Source organism: Podarcis cretensis (genome assembly GCF_951804945.1).
Source record: "Podarcis cretensis genome assembly, chromosome: 10".
Classification (NCBI taxonomy): domain Eukaryota; kingdom Metazoa; phylum Chordata; class Lepidosauria; order Squamata; family Lacertidae; genus Podarcis; species Podarcis cretensis.
Genome location: NC_137179.1, coordinates 23,257,941 through 23,277,092, shown reverse-complemented (window position 1 = coordinate 23,277,092; position 19,152 = coordinate 23,257,941). Strand labels below are relative to the sequence as shown.

Sequence of the window (19,152 nt, the reverse complement as noted above, 5' to 3'; positions counted from 1 at the left end):
ACCCAACAGCTTTAGATGAAAATAAATAGATTTTATACCACAATGTATTAAAAATTCATAACACTTTCTTACTCTAGTTGCCTTTTAAAAATAATGTAGAAGTGATTTCATGTAGAAGCTTTTTGCTTCAGTGGCAACATCAGCATTATACCCTGCTGAACAAGAATGAACTCAACATTTTCCGCAAGAATCACCAATTTAAAGGCCTACTTTACTTAACGCCAGACTAATGGAGATTAAATATTAATTCCATTCAAAGCATTCATGACCTGGAAAACTATCACTATCTATTTAGAACCACTGGTACCAGTATGAGGCAGACGTGAAGACACAAATTTTCTAAATAATGAAACATTCGTTTGGCATATTTTGATGTCAGCAGTCATAAGTGATATTAATGTACTCAAATGAGTTAGTTTCAATTTATCCTGACTTATACCTCATGTTTCCAGTTTCACCTCACTGTTTAATGTCCCCTGGTGGGGAGATGCACAAGCTGTGCTAACACTGATACAAAACATCTACTTTGACCATAAGGACAATGCAAGGAGCAGTAAACATGGAACAGTTACCGCAACCATGCAACATACCAGGTAACAGAGCTTGCCTTCAAGTCAGGTTGTAGTTTCAGAGGTTCACTGCATTTGTAGGCATACAGCCTATGATAAAGAGATTTTTCTCAGCCTGACTGATTTAAAATCAAATAAAAAACTTTAAAAGCCAGGACAAATACAATAAATTTTAACCTCTTGAAATGTAAGCATCAAGGCATTCAGATTAAATCAAGAAGTGCCTAAAATATATTAGTATGATAAATTGTATTTCAATTTAATTAAATATATTAAACTACTATGCAAAAAGTTTTGATGCAATCTAATTTTCAATTTGTACATCAGTATTTTCACAGAGTTCTAAGCTAGAAGTTACTATAATATTCCAGCTACAAGTTTGTAAAAGCTCTCTCAAATGGATCCTTGGTATATATAAATGTTAGTTTATCAAAGAGAACCAAAAGAGCACTGTGGCATGTTAAAAAGTAAAAAAAAGTTTTAAAAAAATGGGGGCATGAGCTTTAGAGAACTAGCCTCACTTCTGATGCATGAAGCATTCACTCCTTAGTTTCACACATGTGTAGTAATGCAAAATAAAATAAAAAGTAGCAATGGGGCCAAATGGTCATGAGAATTACACCCATAATAAATCTATTTTAGTCTTTAAAATATTACAATAACTTGTTTTTGCTGCAAAAAACAAAACAAAAACCCTCACTTGGTTATCATTCTGGAATTTGTTGTTTATCAAATAAAACAAATAAAACTTCTCATTCATTCATTTCATCAAAAGTTCTGACAGGGAGCAGCTAAAAGTATTCTAAATGTCTAATGCTGACTAATCTCATGAACACAGCCCAAGTATATCACAAGGTATACTTTATACTTAAGATTTATTTTAAAAGTTAAAATTGGGGAGGGGAAAAACTAGGACAGCATTTTCCTCAATTTTTCAACAGATGCTCACATTTAAAAATATGAACGGATTTAGCCTACATAACAATTGGTAATTATTCATACTAGTTTTCTATATTAAAAACTATTTTCAAAATTTTGATTGAAATATAATCTAAATGCTGGTCAACAATATATATACATCATAAGATTGTAAGACATGTTTTATATGTAATGCATTTCATTACTGCTGCATAAATTAGAGGACTAATATGAAGCATATTAAGTAACAATAAGGGCAATAATATAAGTAGTCAGAAAATATTAGAAATTATAAATGAAGACACTTTAACATAATCAGTGATACCAGCCAACTCTGTGAAGTCTAAATTGTGTATTGTAATTTCCTAGCTTGCAGTCTCTGCAAATTAGAAAACCAACAAGGAACCACACAGGACACCATTAAAACGATTTCCATTACATCTATGTTTTCTATGTAGATCAAAAATAAAATCTGTTAAACTGATTATTGTAGGGGGGGTGCTGGTTTCTGGATTCTAGTGGTCTCTTTCAAGTTGAGTCCTTCATGTAGTCACCCACCTTGAGGTGCTCTGGAAACTACATTTAGTCTAAAACAGAGCTAGTTCTCAACGGAGGCCTGTAGGCCATGGCAATAAAGCAGTAACTGTAAAATAACTGATAAGCCTCGAACTCAAGAGCAAGTCCTAATACTGCAAATTCCAGCAATGTCTGCCTCTTAAACAGACTTTGTGCCACAAAATTGGGTTCACAGTAAATACTGTAGATAAGGGAGGCCTTTTCAGTCCCCCTACTGGCCCCACTGCTGTACAATAATAACAATAATAATTTATACTTATATACTGCCCATCTGAAGGCTCTGCAGTGCTTTCCTATCCAGTAGTTTCTGGCACTACCCACTTTTGAAGGTAACTTACAGCCCCAGAGAAAGAGAAAACAAAGTGTGTCCAATTAACAATGAGACTTGGGGATCCTAGACCCTGGCACCTCCAGCCAATTCCTAGCAATTTATACAGAACATAAAGCCAGTGCTCCAGTCCTCAGCTCCTCCCTGAGAATAGAGCAGATTCCTAACTTTACCAACTCTTTGGTCTTAGATCTCCAATAGTACCATGAAACCCAATAGTACCATGAAACCCAAAGGCATATGATGATTCCTGAATCCTGAGACTGGAAAACCCACAAAGACTCCACTAGTTTGATTGCGAAACTTCTTTAAAATCCAATAAAAATAATCAAAGCAAAAGTAACCCGATGATTCCAAATTCTGATTACTTCTATTCTACTTACTAATGCTGTCCGTCTAGTTACAAGTTAGCAGAGCTTGTGGCCAACTTCTCTGAGCAGTACATAGGAAGATCTGGCCTGCCCCCACCCCCCATGGTGGGAGGGACAAAGCTGCAATGACAGCCCAGTTTTTAAAAGCTCTCTCCCCAATCCTTGGAGGGAGTGGCCTGTAGCTCAGGTATGTCTCATTTTCCAGGTAGGCATCCTGGGGCTTTAAATATGTGGCAGGAGATACCTGAGATACATGACTGTTTGGGCTTATTATAGGAAATGGTGGGAGCAAGAGATCAATGTCCTTTGTCACATCTACATTTCCTATGACTGCCATCAACACGCACACATGCGCAGTTTATCTGCAACTACAACACACTTTACTAATTAAACCATAGTTTTCACTACCGTTATTTATTTTCATTCCATTTATTAATCATTTCCTGGAAAATCTTAAACTGATCTAACAATTAAAACAATTTCATATAAAAATGCTTAACTACATTTTCCATAGTTTTGCATTCAGCACATTAAAGTTTCTAAAGTAGTTGAGTATACATGTGGGTCTGCTTAACTTGGTAATTGGAAACAATTTTCATGCTAGTCACACATACCCCAAATAAGATTTTATCTAAACTGCACAATACACTGCCAGATTTAGACAACAGATTTCTGCCAGGCTATGTTGACCACAAATGCTCAAAACAGGATTGTAACACTTCCATATCATGATCCAATATTAATTCAAGAAAAATAATTCAATAAAAGAATGACTGCCACAAGACCATGTAAATAAAAAATGTGTTATATGTGAATATAGAAGGGACGGGTTGAAAAATGCCACAGTGTCACACCATGCCACCAAGGATTCAGTCCTGCTGACATTTCACTGTAATGTAACTACATCATGCAACACCAATGGCGGTCACCTGTACGATGTCACACTAACAACCTCAAGAATCAGCCTGGACAGTACTAAACTGTCAGAAGAGTGATGTAGCTGCTCTAGTTTTGCCAAGAAATGAAGGCACACTTTCAAGAGTTACATGAGATGTTGCAGGCTACACTAAGGAAATTTATTTTGCAGCAGTAGTTGTCCTTATATTTGTCCCCTAGAGGAGAAATGTAATGCATAACAAAGGGAATATATATCTCCTACATGCAGCGAATGTGAGCCAAGGATGCTGCACTGGGCCATGGCCGTGCATTTGAAGATCTGCATCTCTTGCCTCCACGTTCTGGTTTCATCAAAATGTAATACCAAATCATGGTTTGGTGCTAAACCAGGGGTCTGCAACCTAAGGCCCATGGGCCACAAGTGGCCCACGGGGGTCGTTTAACTGGCCCCCGAGCCGCCCCCGAACCGAGCCGCCCACTCAGCGAGTCCCCGCGTACTGCGCTAAACCGGCACAACGTGGCACAGGGACTCGCTTCCACGTTGCCAGAAATCGCGTTTGCGCAGACACAGACGCCGGAAATCACAGGCAGGTGCGCTCATACACGTGTGCGATCCAGCCCACAGAGGGATCTCCGCTGGAGTGAACCGGCCCAGACAAGGTAAACCTTGCCGACCCCTGCACTAAATAAATCATCATAGAATGAGCCACAGTTGGGCTCCCTTCCTCCCATGCATACTGCATTTTTCTCCTCAACTTCCTGCTCCAAAGCATGGCTTGCTGATTTGAATGGAAGGGGAACCTATGTTTTGCCACAAAACATGGAGGCCATGAGGGAATGACAATGCAGAAGGAAGAGAAAACCAGAGGCTTCTTCATATAGTGCCAAAATCATAGTATGCAGGTGCATGGCTAGGTATTTAAAAGACAGTTTGTAAAAGTAAACTTTAACCGAACTATCTCCTTTTTGGACAAGATGAATTTAAGCAGAACTAATTCATTTTTGAAACAAGCACTATACTAAACAAAACAGTGCTACACAGGGATTTATTTATACCAATGATATATTTCTGTAACACTCTCCACAAAGCACTTTTACAAGATACTACAGAGAAGGGGGAAAGTATTTGATCCCCTGCTAAATCTGCCCGTTTGCCCTCTAATGAAGAAATGACCAGTCCATAATTTTAATGGTAGGTTTATTATAGCTGTGAGAGACAGAACAACAACAGGAAAACCTCCAGAAACCCAGAATACAAAAGTCAGAGATTGATGTGCATTATAATGAGTGAAATAAGTATTTGATTCCTTTGCAAAAGATGACTTAGTACTTGGTGGCAAACCCTTGTGGGCAATTACAGAGGTCAGATGTTTCTGGCAGGTGGCCACCAGGTTTGCACATATCTCAGGAGGTATTTTGTCCCACTCCTCTTTGCAGATCCTCTCCAGGTCAGTAAAATTTTGAGACTGATGTGTAGCTACTAGAACCTTCAGCTCCTTCCACAGATTTTCGATGGGATTAAGATCTGGAGACTGGCTAGGCCACTCCAAGACCTTAATGTGCTTCTTCTTGAGCCACTCCTCTGTTGCCTTGGCAGTGTGTTTTGGGTCACTGTCAAGATCCTTGGCAATAGTCTTGTAGCCCAGTCCAGCCTCATGCAGGTCTACAATCTTGTCCCTGACATCCTTGGACAGCTCTTTGGTCTTGGTCATGGTGGCTACTTTGGAATCCACTGGATTGATTGCTTCTGTTGACAGGTGTCTTTTGTACAGGTACTGTAATGAGCTGGGATTACAGGTAAGACCTCTCCCTTACAGCAGGTGCTTCTAATCTCAGCTCGTTACATACAGATACCAGGTAGCCTGACATCTGGCTGGTTGATAGTTATTTCACTCATTATAATGCACATCAATCTCTGACTTTTGTCTTCTGGGTTTCTGGAGGTTTTCCTGTTGTTATTCCGTCTCTCACAGCTATAATAAACCTACCAATAAAATTATGGACTGGTCATTTCTTTGTCAGAGGACAAATGGGCAAATTTAGTAGGGGATCAAATACTTTTCCCCCTCACTGTATCATGCTGAACATTTAGGCTATAATTTTTTCTTTTGCACTAGTACTATCAAATATTTTCTGCAATCAAAAACCAAAGCTGAATTTCTCAAATATAATACTCCATAAGCATATTTTAAACAATACATTAAAAGGTAAAGGTACCCCTGCCCGTACGGGCCAGTCTTGACAGACTCTGGGGTTGTGCGCCCATCTCACTTAAGAGGCCAGGGGCCAGCGCTGTCCAGAGACACTTCCGGGTCACGTGGCCAGCGTGACATCGCTGCTCTGGCCAGAGCCAGAGCCGCACACGGACACGCCGTTTACCTTCCCGCTGGTAAGCGGTCCCTATTTATCTACTTGCACCCGGAGGTGCTTTCGAACTGCTAGGTTGGCAGGCGCTGGGACCGAGCAGCGGGAGCGCACCCCGCCGCAGGGATTCGAACCGCCGACCTTTCGATCGGCAAGTCCTAGGCGCTGAGGCTTTAACCCACAGCGCCACCTGCGTCATTAAATACATTAAATACTGTTAAAATGATGGGAAGGTTGGAAATTAGAGTACCTTATCGATAATCCTGCTTTACTGCCACAGAAACACTGCTCTCATGTTTTAATAACATAGCAAGTTTCAATAATATACATAGCTCCCCCTACCAATTCAACTATCCAGAGTTGTAATTATGTAACAGCCACTTCACGTTGCTTAACATACATAAGGGAAGTATTTCCCCCCCACTTGGCAAGATACAGAACTGAAACTCACATCAGTTAAAGGCAAATGTGAAATGCAAATATGCAAGTACAGAACTATTATCCAAGACAACAAGACTATAACTTATTTCCTGGTAATCTTTTAAAATTCTATGCATTACTTGCTCTACTGCACTTGCACATTTAAACTGAAACTGCATTGGTACCCTTTATTCTGGATTCAGTCCTATTTATTTACAGAACATAAATAAACTTGGTTTTAATATGCCAGAAAGAGAACCAGTGTTTATTAAAAATTCAGAGTATTTGCTACCTTCTCTTGACATTTAAAAATTGTTTCCAGTACTGATGTGGATGTACTGGACAACAATCAACAACATGACAATCAACACAATGCTATTGTACATAATTAGAAATAGAACTGTCATTATACTTCTATCTCTGTGAATCTGTTCAAAATTAGCTTCTAAGGCTGCAATACTAACCACACTTACTTGGAAGTAAACACCTTCATACTTAGTGAAACTTACTTCAGAGTAATATGCAAATGATGTAGTTGCAAAACTGATAAGGCTTAATCCTTAACCAACATAACCCTTTGCTAATGAAACTGCATTTAATTATTTTATTCCTTGGAAACTTTTTACATAAAACTGTCACAAAGTGACATGATTGCCTTGTAAATAGGCCTACAAGAATTACTAGCCTACTTTTTTTTACTAGTCTGCTAAGAGGCTAGTAGCCTGTATTTCCACATTCATTACAGAGGAGTGGAATCCTATTTTCCATGACAGCAAAGAACCGAGGACTACTAATAGTGACTAGTTTTTTTAAAATGCTTTTTACCAAGCAGGCCAGCAGAGAATGAATGTGCTTCCCTTCCTCAATGGCCAGAACGAAAACCAAGTTGATTGGTGGAGAAAGGTTGAGAGAGTCATTCCTTTTCTGCTGGGCCACTCATTCATCAGTATGGAATTCCTTGTCACTTACCTGACCTACCAGACAAGCAGGTAAATACAAGTATCTGTTTCAAGCACTAGGGTTAGCCAGAATGTTATGCTATTGGCCTACTGCACAACTGGAAAATATGAACCCAGGAGAGACAGAAAAACTGCTCAGTGTCCTCAGTGTAGACGCATGTATTTTTCTACCACTGCATGAGCAGTTAGATATACATGGAGCAGCAGTTGACTGTACACATGTGCAGATGTGAATGGATATACACAGACACATGTTCCCAAAGAGCTGGCATGCAAAATTGGGTCCAAATAGCAAGACTGCATAAAATAGCCTCACAGCCACCAATCTACAAACAAGCCCTGCAGACCAGAGTCAGCCAGAGCCTTTTCATTAATCAAGTAACTCTGCCTGTCATTTTTACCAGTGCTGCCTCTTAGCCAGTACAGGGTAGGGAATAACCAATGTGACCACACTAAAGAATGAAAGAAACATATTTCACTTTTCTTGCCAGTAACAAAACCAGTAACTGCTACATGATTTTATCAGTGTTCTGACACAAACGGAAAATTTCAAAATTATTTAAAGAGGAAAAACTAAAAATTGTCACAGTATTGAGAAGACAGTGACTAGACCATTAGAGAGAGAGAAAACCTGCTATTTGTCTTATAGTGGCCCTTCAGAGGGTCCAGTCTGGCCTATAAAGTCCAAAAACATGCCCACTGACCAATCAGCTTATATCACACTGATGGGCTGATGATGTCAGTTGTTGGCCAATGGGAAGGTAGGGGTTTAATTCTGCACTGACCTGTGTGCCTGTTCCCAGCAGCCAAACTAAGCAATATTGGCTCATGCGGTAGTTAAATCCTGCTCAGTTTAGCCACATGTGCCACTTCCCTTGCAGGCCAAAGCAGCAGGATTTAACCCCTGCTCATCCTCATTAAATCCTGGTCAGATCCCTACAAACTACTGGCAAGCCAAGTGATCCCACACCTTATATTTGTGCAGCTGGTTCTTCCTGCTTAAGTGAAGACCTTTTATTTGTCCCTACTGAAATTCATTTTGTAAGTTTGGGCCCAGTTCTCCAATCTGTTATGGTCATCTTGATCCTAATTCTGTCTTCTGCAGCATTAGGTACTCCTCCCAACTTGGTGCCATCTGCAAATTTTATGAGCATCCCCTCAATTCCTGCATCCAAGTTGTTTATAAAAATGTTGAACAAAGGGCCCATGACAGAACCCTGTGGAACCACACTTGTCATTTTTCTCCAGGATGATGAGGAACTACCAGTGAGCACTTTATGTGTTTGGTCACTTAAGCAGTTACCTGATCCAGCCCAAATTTTACCAGCTTCTCTGCAAGAATACTGTCAGACTTTGTCAGAAACCTTACTGAAATCAAGATAGACTATGACCACAGCATTCCCTTTAGCATGCTGCTATGGTATCCACTTGAGCCACAGGTTCTAGCCATTAAGGTAAAGGTAAAGGGACCCCTGACCATTAGGTCCAGTCATGACCGACTCTGGGGTTGCGGCGCTCATCTCGCTTTATTGGCCGAGGGAGCCGGCGCACATGCTAGTCATGTGGCTAGCATGACTAAGCCGCTTCTGGCGAACCAGAGCAGCACATGGAAACACCATTTACCTTCCCGCCGGAGTGGTACCTATTTATCTACTTGGACTTTGACGTGCTTTCAAACTGCTAGGTTGGCAGCAGCAGGGACTGAGCAACGGGAGCTCACCCTGTTGCTGGGATTCGAACCGCTGACCTTCTGATCAGCAAGTCCTAGGCTTTGTGGTTTAACCCACAGCGCCACCCACGTTCTATACACCAGCTGGTATATAGAATGGTGCATATTTAAGTTATTGTTATTTACCAGTGTCACATTTAAAACAAGTCTAATTCTCCTCTGGCTTGTAAAAAAAGTATTGTATGGGGCAAAAGTATTACAGGGGTACCTCAGGTTACATACGCTTCAGGTTACAGACTCTACTAACCCAGAAATAGTGCTTCAGGTTAAGAACTTTGCTTCAGGATGAGAACAGAAATCGTGCTCTGGGGGCACGGCAGCAGCAGGAGGCCCCATTAGCTAAAGTGGTGCTTCAGGTTAAGAACAGTTTCAGGTTAAGAACGGACCTCCGGAACAAATTAAGTACTTAACCCGAGGTACCACTGTATAGCCAAGTTATATAAAAGGTACTGTCCTTAACGTGGCATTCAAAGAGATAATTAACGTGTTAAAGTTTAAAAACAGATTTAGATTCAGGAACTGGAGATGACTACAGTTAACTCTTTAAAGAACTAACTATAGGACAAGTCACTCAGTGACAATTCATCTGGTTTGTGCAACCAGCTAAAATTCTATAGGGCAGGGATGTCCAACAGGTTGATCGCTATCTACTGGCATATCCCTGGGAGGTTTTTGGCTCCCTTTCCTTAGTGGTAGTAAAATCCGGCCCTGCCCCCTCGGCCCACCCTCCATTGTTGCACGATCTCCAGAATGACCGACTGAGTTATAATAGTGATGTTGACTGTTTCCTTAGCAATCTTATGGTGAGCGACTTTCCCCCTTTCTCCCTAAAATAGCTCAACAACTTTGCCCTGAACCCCTAAAAAAGGGAAATTCCTCCCCCCCAAAGTAAATAACTTTGACCTGAACCCCTAAAAAACAGCACTTTCCTCCCTAAAAAAAGCTCACTCAACAGCTTCGACCTGAACCCCCAACCTGTCAGTTTATTCTGTGAGTAGATTGCAGTCTCAGGAGTTAACCGTCCCTGCTATAGGGCATGGCTACAAGTAGAAATCAAACCTCAGATTTTAAAAGAAATCATGTGAAAGCGCCAAACCTAATGTAAATTCCATACATGCAAAGTGGTATTCTAAAGAATACAGTACATATGAATTTCAAGAAGAATTTAAAATTCCACTCACAGGAAGCTCCTAAGAAAGGCTAAGGATTGTAAGATGCCTTCTAATTTCTATTGGATGCATTGCATTATAAAAGACAGAAAACAAAGGGTCCATGAAAGTGGACAACTCATACAAAAGATTCAAAACAGTCCAGGATCTTGTAAGAACCACTAGAGCCAATGCTTTAAAAACATATTCACTGATCCAACAACATAAGCAAACAAGCTGAGGTGTCCAGCTCTCTCAAGTACAAAACATTTGAACACTAAAATCCAAAGCAAAATGAAATACTTCTGCTCCTTTCAAATTAGAAAAAAGGGACACGGGTGGCGCTGTGGGTAAAACCTCAGCGCCTAGGACTTGCCGATCGCATGGTCGGCGGTTCAAATCCCCGCGGCGGGGTGAGCTCCCGTTGTTCGGTCCCAGCTCCTGCCCACCTAGCAGTTCAAAAGCACATCAAAGTGCAAGTAGATAAATAGGTACCGCTTTATAATGGGAAGGTAAACGGCATTCCGTGTGCTGCTCTGGTGCCGGTTCGCCGGAGCAGCTTCGTCACGCTGGCCACGTGACCCGGAAGTGTCTGCGGACAGCGCTGGCCCCCGGCCTCTAGAGTGAGATGAGCGCACAACCCTAGAGTCTGTCAAGACTGGGCCGTACGGGTAGGGGTACCTTTACCTTTACTTTTTATAAGAAAATAGCAACTGAGCATATAATTCAACTACACATAGACTAACATTTTCTGAACTGTAAATTAGGAGACAGATCTTGAGGCCAGAAACAGGCCACAATGCTGAACACTCTTGTAAATAAGCCCCAACTGGACTTACTTCAGAGTAACCTTTAAAGTATTGTACTGCAAAAGCGACAATTCAGGGGGCTATTTTAAAAATTAAGATAAATTATCAGGAAAAGGGTCAAACAGCCAGCAATAATGTATCTATGACAGTCTAAATTTAGCAAAATTGTGATGTTTTGTTTATTATCTTCCTTGTGGGCTACTGCCGGGCGCTTTTTGAAGGGAGCAATAGCAAATCTGTTTATAGTTCAGTTGCCAAGTAATTTGGATTTCAGGAGCCAAGCCATGTGCAGAAGCAAAATTATTTGACAGCACAATCCTATGAATACCTACTCAGAAGTAAGTCACAGAGTTCAATGGGACTTACCTAGATAAACATTAGAGACTAGATCTTTGTTTTCCCTCTTTTCCACAAGAAAGCATTTTCTTAGGAATAACTTTTAGCTGGTTCCACACTTATAAATAAAAAATTAGAATGCTACCATATAATACACTTCTACATCCACCTTATCAAACCCATTTTTTCTGTCCTAATGCATTAGTTTGCTATTGCCCAACCCATTCCCCAGCCTTTTTGCCACTTTAAGCTCACCTAACTTTTAAAACCATGGATCAATATTTTGTAACAAATTTCAAAGGGTTTTTTTTAAGTCACAACTTCAAATATCAGTTCAAATTCTCCTACTGTTTAATAGGACTCCTACAGACTATTCCAGCAATGTTCTCTTTAACAGAACGAAAATACTGATTACATAACTATTTCACTGCTGTAGGCTTAGGAATTTGGAAGTAATTCAGAAAAAAAAAATGTTTTGTTCACCATACTCACAGAAATTTAGCAACAATAGAAGCTTATTTCCTTTTTGGTTTTGCAGTTTTCTGAATTAAAACACTGATGCTTACATTTGCAGCAATGCACCAGGATATTGTCAGGCTCCTCCGTAAAACACTTAAATCTATAATAGCCCCACTGTCACGGAACACACGGAATCTATTCAGAGACGAATACAGAACCACATGTGCACCTGCAATGGCAGGCAGGTGCACTTTGTAGACGGCGAGCCAGCCTAGCTTTTAAATGTGAACAATGCATTCGCAATCATCACCGCGCGTGCGGCTCGACCCTCGAGGACAGTTACAGACCTTCTCTCTGTGTTATCTGTCTCCTTTAAAAACAAGAGAGATTAAAAAAAACCCAAACAAACCAGAGAGGGAGTATATGTCTCTCTGATCCGGGCACGATCTGAAGCATGAACCATGTCCCTTTAAATTAGCTTCCCTTCGGAAGCCAGCAGAGGGAGATAAGGCTGTCTCGCCAGCTCCATCGTGACTCTGTTTTTGTTAAATGGGGGGTATTTAAATGTCCTGTTGTCAATCAAAGCGCACTTCCCCTCCGCAGCCGCGGCAGCAGCAGCAGCAGCAGCAGGGGAAGCTCGGACAAATATTCTCCCAGATCGATGCCCCTTCCTCCGAACTTCGGCCGCCATCCAGCCTCCGGCCAGCTGGGAGATCAAAGGGCGGCCGAAAGAGAGCCACTCGCGCCGCCGCGGCAGCCCCGAAACTTGCTCCTTTGTTTAAATGCCCATGGATATCCACCCAGCCACCCCACCTCCTCCCTCCGCAGCCGAGGGGAGGCTGCAGCTAGTGCCGCGGCGCCGGCGTGGCCTCCTCCTCGGAGCTCGCACTTTCCCAACATAACTGACCCAACCTCCCTGTGCAAAGGAAAAAAGAAGGAAGGGGGAAAACACCAACCCGGACACTCACGCGAGCGCAACGTCAGAAAAGCGTCCGCGAGGCGCACGCAACTCTCTGGCCGGGGGAAGCACGAGCCCAGGAAGCGGACGGGACGGCGAGATGAACACGCATAAAAACACGCACGCACGCACACACACACACACACACACACACACACAAAAAGGCACCTCGGCCGCGACGCGCTTCGAACAATGCGAATAATAATAAAAGCAACTCAACTTTCCGGGCACCTCTTGTCCCGCCAAACTCCTCAGAAGAGCCCCTCAAGCTCGGCCAAGGAGTCCCTTATATAACACTGTTTGGAGAAGGGGGTGGGGAGAGAGAGAGAGAAGGGAACCGAGGAGCGCCCGCGGCTGCCCGACGCCGCTTCCTGGTACGCCGAAAAGCCCCGTTCACACAGCTCTCCCGCAGACACGCGTCGCGGCGCGCACACACCGCCTCTCTCTCTCTCTCCCCCCGCCTCATTGTCCTTCTGTTTGTTTCGCCCCCCGGCCGCCCCCTTCCCTCACGGCCCTCAGGGTCTCCCCCCCCCCTCTGAATAATGGACCCCCCCTCACACACTTCACTGTTTTGTCGTTGTTTTCCCGTGAGGAGACCCGTGAGGAGACCCGGCCCCCCTCCTCCTCGCTGCCCCCTCGCGTGTTTTACCTGCCATGGAACCAGTCCTTGCATATGTCGCACTCGATCATGAAGCGGCTCACATCGTAAGGCTCCCGGCACACGCAGTACACGGGGGTCGCCGCCGCCGTTGTTGTTGTCGTTGCTGCCGTTGTTGCCGTAGCCGCCGCCGCCGCCGCCCCGGCCATCTTTAAAGAACTCGCTCTCTCGCTCACTCTCTCTCTCGCCCGGCTGGCTGGCTGGCTGACTTGACTGACTGAGCCGCCCTGCTCTCCTCCTCCTCCTCCTCCCCCCCCCACCCCGCCAGCCCCAACCAACAGCCGCCGCCGCCGCCAGCCCAGCCAGCCAGCAGCCAGCCAGTCAGTCGGCAGCACCAATAACAACAGCGCGCGTGCTAGGCTCCCGTATCTAGAGGGAGAGGGGGAAGGAGCGCGCGTGCGCGTGCGTTAGGCTCCCACATTGGGCGCGCGGCCGATACCCCTCCCTCCCTCCCTCCCTAGAGAGCGGACAAACGGCAAGGGCGCGCGGCGGAGAGGGACAGTCACGTAAGGTACATCGCCGAGCATGCGCCCTAAAGAGGAGGAAGTGAAGGGCGGGCGGAGGCGGCAGGAGGGGCGGGATGTGTGTGTGGAGAGAGCGGAACCGTCGGCAGGAAACAAGAAGGCATGGAACTCTCACGACGCGTCAAGTGCGCGCGCGCTCACAAAAGGGATAAAAGTTCTCCCTCGCCCGGAAGCCCGCTCGCCCCGCCTCCCGGTCTCGCTCTGAATTGACAATGAGAGAGAGAGAGAGTAGCACGTGCCGCCACACATCCTTCTCCTCTTCCCCTCACGCACACATCTCTCTCTTTCTCCCCCTCCCCTCTTTTTTGTAGGCGGGGCTCTAGAACAGCGGGCGGGTGAGGTCACAGGCACACGTTGGCCCCGCCCCTTTTCACTCTCCCCCGCCCTCCCGGCACCGTCACGTGCTTGGGGAAGGAAGGTGCCGCGAGGACACTGTGGAGGTGGTTTTGTTTTTTTGTTTCTTCTCCCCCTCCCTCCCTGCTCGAACGCTCGTCGGCCGCGCGTCACGCTCGCTCACTCTTATGCAACCGAAGGAGAGCGGCGGAAGTCAGAACCTCGCGGAAATGGCCGAAGTTGGCCCGAAGCGCTTGACTTTGTTTCTTCGAGTCCGGGGCGGGGCTGGAGCCGTGACAGCGGCGGCAGCGGCAGCGCCTTAACCTTGAACAGCCACGGGGCTGTGGCAAAGGCCAGGCGGGGAATAATTAAATGTGCGCGGTATGCGTGCCTGTTTATACGCACGTGTGGATGGACGTGCACGTGCATTAATGGGCAGGGAAGGTAGCAGCGTTATAGGCGTGCTGCAGCCATCCTTCCATTAAAAACACCCGCATGTTTTTTGCACGCGGTTTTAAAAAAGTTATTTATTAACACTTGCTCTGAATGGCCTCCTACATCTTGCATATCGTTCTCCCACGATGCGCCGGTTAACGTATCGGCAGAGTTTTGCAGGTGTTTCTGTGGAGGCGAGAGTGATCAGCAGGAGAGTTATATTTAATATCTGTAGCAGACTCTGATTTCAGGTTTCCACTGTGGGCACAGATCCAGACACACATCACTTGAAAACGTTCGCCAAGTGACTGTTTGGATGGAAGGTTAAATGGGGATCTGCAGAAATGCAAACCTTGCAAATCATTCATGGTACTTTCTGGGATAATGACACTCCAGTATAACTGGCCTATACTTCTGAATAAGAGGCAATTGATAACCTCAGGGGCCACAGAGTTATATGAATAAGGAGGCACAGTTAGGACTGCAACACTCAACACACCCAGGGAGCATGTCACGTAGGTTTCACTTTGCTTTTGAGTCAATATTCTTCTGCACAAACTTCCTGAACTGTGACTAACAAGTAAATGTTGTGGGCAGGGCACAAGGTTCCCGCAGCCATTGAATGAATGCAATTAAACATGAACATTAATAATAAAGAAAAGCTTATATGCTTTGCTGCATTTAATGCTGAAAACTTCAGGAAACTGAAAATGCACCAGAGACCTGGTTCAGTCTTGAAATCTGCTTGTTGATAAGTTACATAAAACGAGTTGGCACTGTTTGTGGGCCAAACAACACTGTCAACACGAGTTTTCTAGAGGCACCCACCTGCATGGTTTAGGTGTGAAGGGTAAGGTTAAAGAGACAGCATCTTTTGGTGTCATGTGACGCACTTGATGACCTGGCCATCCCTTGCCTGCCACCTTCACTTGCTAGCCCCAGCAAGGCGAATTGTCTGCCCACCATGCTACTATCTTCTGCAGGTGGGCCTTCATAGAATCATAGAGTTGGAAGGGACCACGAGGATCATCCAGTCCAACAATGCAGGAATCTTTCACCCAACATGGGGCTCAAACTCACAACCCTGAGATTAAAAGCCTTATGCTCTACCAATTGAATCTCGTGCCTTTAAGAAGTGCATATAGTGCCATGACCTGGGCAGTGTGTTGTTGTTGTTGTTTAGTCGTTTAGTCGTGTCCAACTCTTCGTGACCCCATGGACCAGAGCACACCAGACACTCCTGTCTTCCACTGCCTCCCGCAGTTTGGTCAACCTCATGCTGGTAGCTTTGAGAACACTGTCCAACCATCTCGTCCTCTGTTGTCCCCTTCTCCTTGTGCCCTCCATCTTTCCCAGCATCAGGGTCTTTTCCGGGGAGTCTTCTCTTCTCATGAGGTGGCCAAAGTATTGGAGCCTCAGGTTCAGGATCTGTCCTTCTAGTGAGCACTCAGGGCTGATTTCCTTAAGAATGGAGAGGTTTGATCTTCTTGCAGTCCATGGGACTCTCAAGAGTCTCCTCCAGCACCATAATTCAAAAGCATCAATTCTGGGCAGTGTAGCCATCACAAACACTGACCCCCGAATTTCCTAAAGACCCAGTTTTTGCTTTTTGTTTTTAAAGGTGCAGATCATGTTCCCATCCCCAACTCAGAATGCAGAAGAAGAGGAAGGGGAATCTGGAGTTTCATGGACACCCATATGTTCAGTCCATGGCTCTGGAGAAAAGAGCCAATGTGATGAGGCCGCAGCTGTGGATAGCAGCGGACCCCATTTCCTATGTACATTTGAACTAGCTTCTTATTTGGTGAAATGGTGGCTCTTGCACTCCCAGTATTGTTTGGGCTCAGGGAAGAAAAAGGATGGTGCCTAACAGTGTGCGGCCTGACATTTTAGATGGTGACTGACAGCATGATGCTGCCTCTGAGACCTGTCCTCTCTTTGCAGCGTGACAAGTCCCAGCTGCAAGGAGCTCTCCATCTCATAAGCCAAGCCTCGCTATTCAGTGAGGCCAGCTGCAATCTGCTCCATTTTATGGTAATTAAAAATAGCGCTGGGCACCTGGTCGGCTGCCAGTGCAGCTGCTGCAGATACACTAAGTTTGAATGCCTTGATGCCATACATGCACCCTCACCCTTCCCTTCATCTGGAATATGCGACAGAGCAAATGTCTTTGGCTGCCATTTACAAATGGTTCCCTTTTGAGCAATCCTGGGCTCTGGCATGAGTGAACTGGGGATTTGTCCTAAATAAGGGTGCATCCAAAGTGGAGGTTCAGCACACAGTCTTTAGTACCAATGTTTACAGACAAGGTTGGCTTTGTTTCTTTATGAAGATCTGTAAGTCTCTTTTCCCAGTCCTTTTTCAGGGCATACCCCTTACACTGAGATGAAATACTCGAGTTTGTTCCAGTCTAGGCCAGGAGGAAATTGCTTTGGGGTTTGCATTTCCGCTGCTATAGTTTCCCGCTTTTTTTTTGGATTTCACCTTTTGTGAGGCAGTGTTGTTGTTTTGAAAGAGCCTGGTCCTGTGCATGTTTACTCGGAAGAGAATTCCACTAAATTCAGTGGGCCTTACCGCTTGCTGTGTGTACATAGGATTGGCACCTATGTATGGTCCTTCAGTCTTAGAATTTAGAACAAAACAAATGTGGTCTTCCCCACTGACACACTGTATTTTCTTCCTCATCTTGCTTCTGACTCTCCTTAGTAGCCCTTGCCTGATCCTTGTGTCCTCAGATGACTGCCTTCATCATTGTCTTGCATGAGTCTTTGAGCAGCCAGCTTGAACGTAAAAACTAAAACTTACCCCTTAAGGTAGGATCGATGCTTCAGTTAACAGCATCGGACATAAACTGGAACCTATTATTTCTTCTACTCTATATTTTGGAAAGTTGTCCCTTGGCTCTGAAATTGGACACTCCTTATGATACTGTAACAGGGTAACCAAATTTTGCATGGTGGTTCCTCAATTCAAGGAGCTGGTTTTATCTATGTTGGGATACAATTGGATGCCATTTTGAATCAAGATGGTGAATTTAACCTTTCAAAACACTGATTTTGCAGGGGCAGAGGGTTAGAATTCCTGAGCAATGCCAGATACAAGGCTGCTAATTAGTTATGGATATATATGTTATGTATTTTGTGTTTTCATTTTGTATTATTATGTTGTAAACTGCCCCATGATCTATAGATAAAGGGCAGTTAGTAATTTATAAATTTAATTAATAATAATAAAATCTGATATTCCAGTCCTTAAATGTATTGATTACTCATAGGAAACTCTTCTTGGCAGCAAAATATTTTTGCAAGCTGATATAGCTTTGCAGGAAAAATTCAAAATTCAACCCCTAATTATTAGGAAATGGCATCTGCTTCCTCGAATCTTCCCCTTCCAAGACTGCTGCCAAGGTCACACTGGGACATTGGCTCCTTCTCACACTTAAGCGAGAATGTATTCCTGTGATCTGTTGCTATGGCCAGTCTTTTAGTGTACCATGCTGTTTGCTTTGTGTACAAAACCAGTAAACAAAGGTCTATCACCTTCTCTCTCATTGTGTATCATACGTACCACTTTCTCAAATACAAATCCATTATTCAAAGAATGCTACATAAAAGCCTCTTCCTTTACATACTACAGTCGTATCTCGGAAGTCGAACAGAATCTGTTCCAGAAGTCCGTTCGACTTCCGAAACGTTTTACTTCCAAAGCGCAGCTTCTGATTGGCTGCAGGAAGCTCCTGCAGCCAATCGGAAGCCGCGGAAGCCCCATCGGACGTTCAGCTTCCAAAAGAACGTTCGAAAACCGGAACACTCACTTCCAGTTTTCAGTCATTTGGGACCCAGAACGTTCAACTCCCAAGGCGTTCGGGAGTCAAGGTAAGACTGTATTGTAAAGTCCTATAGCTATTTAACAATATTTCTACACACACACACACATATTTGCCTGAGCATATATTCATTTTATATATTCATCTGAGTAATACCAGGGTGGTTCAGAAAACCTTAATACTGCTTTTGCAGCATAATGTTTCTCAAAGCAGTTGCCCTCATTCTAGCTGCAACACTGTGCACGCCTAGAGAAGCATTCCTGGCTACACTGCAACCCTATAGCTCCTTTTCCATAGAGACTGAACATCTCCAGGAAGCATTGTAAAAAATTTCCTGTGTGGGCTGGCATTTGGCAGGGATTAATGCCGGTGGGGTTGAGGGTTTCACACTGTATATTTTGCACACATTTAATTCATTGTCATGTGGCTCTTTTCTAGGTCTTAAACATATTGGCTAGTATCCAAAGATATGCACTCAGCTGGCATTTTTTGGCTTTACTTCCTTGAATGGGAGGAAAAACAAAACCCATACTAT

At 44.1% G+C, this 19,152-nt stretch overlaps 1 protein-coding gene across 3 annotated transcripts in view; it reads right to left on the bottom strand.

Moving 5' to 3' along the window:
* Nucleotides 1-13,756, bottom strand: part of KDM7A (lysine demethylase 7A) — a 50,742-nt gene extending 36,986 nt beyond the window's left edge. The window contains exon 1 of one of the 3 annotated variants that reach the window (XM_079992343.1): nucleotides 13,491-13,756. In XM_079992343.1, coding sequence (XP_079848469.1) covers nucleotides 13,491-13,648 — 158 coding nt within the window. In that variant the 5' untranslated portion in view covers nucleotides 13,649-13,756. The remainder of the gene's footprint in view (nucleotides 1-13,490) is intronic. The other 2 variants (XM_079992344.1, XM_079992342.1) reach the window with 2 other exon arrangements.
* Nucleotides 13,757-19,152: the final 5,396 nt, after the last annotated feature.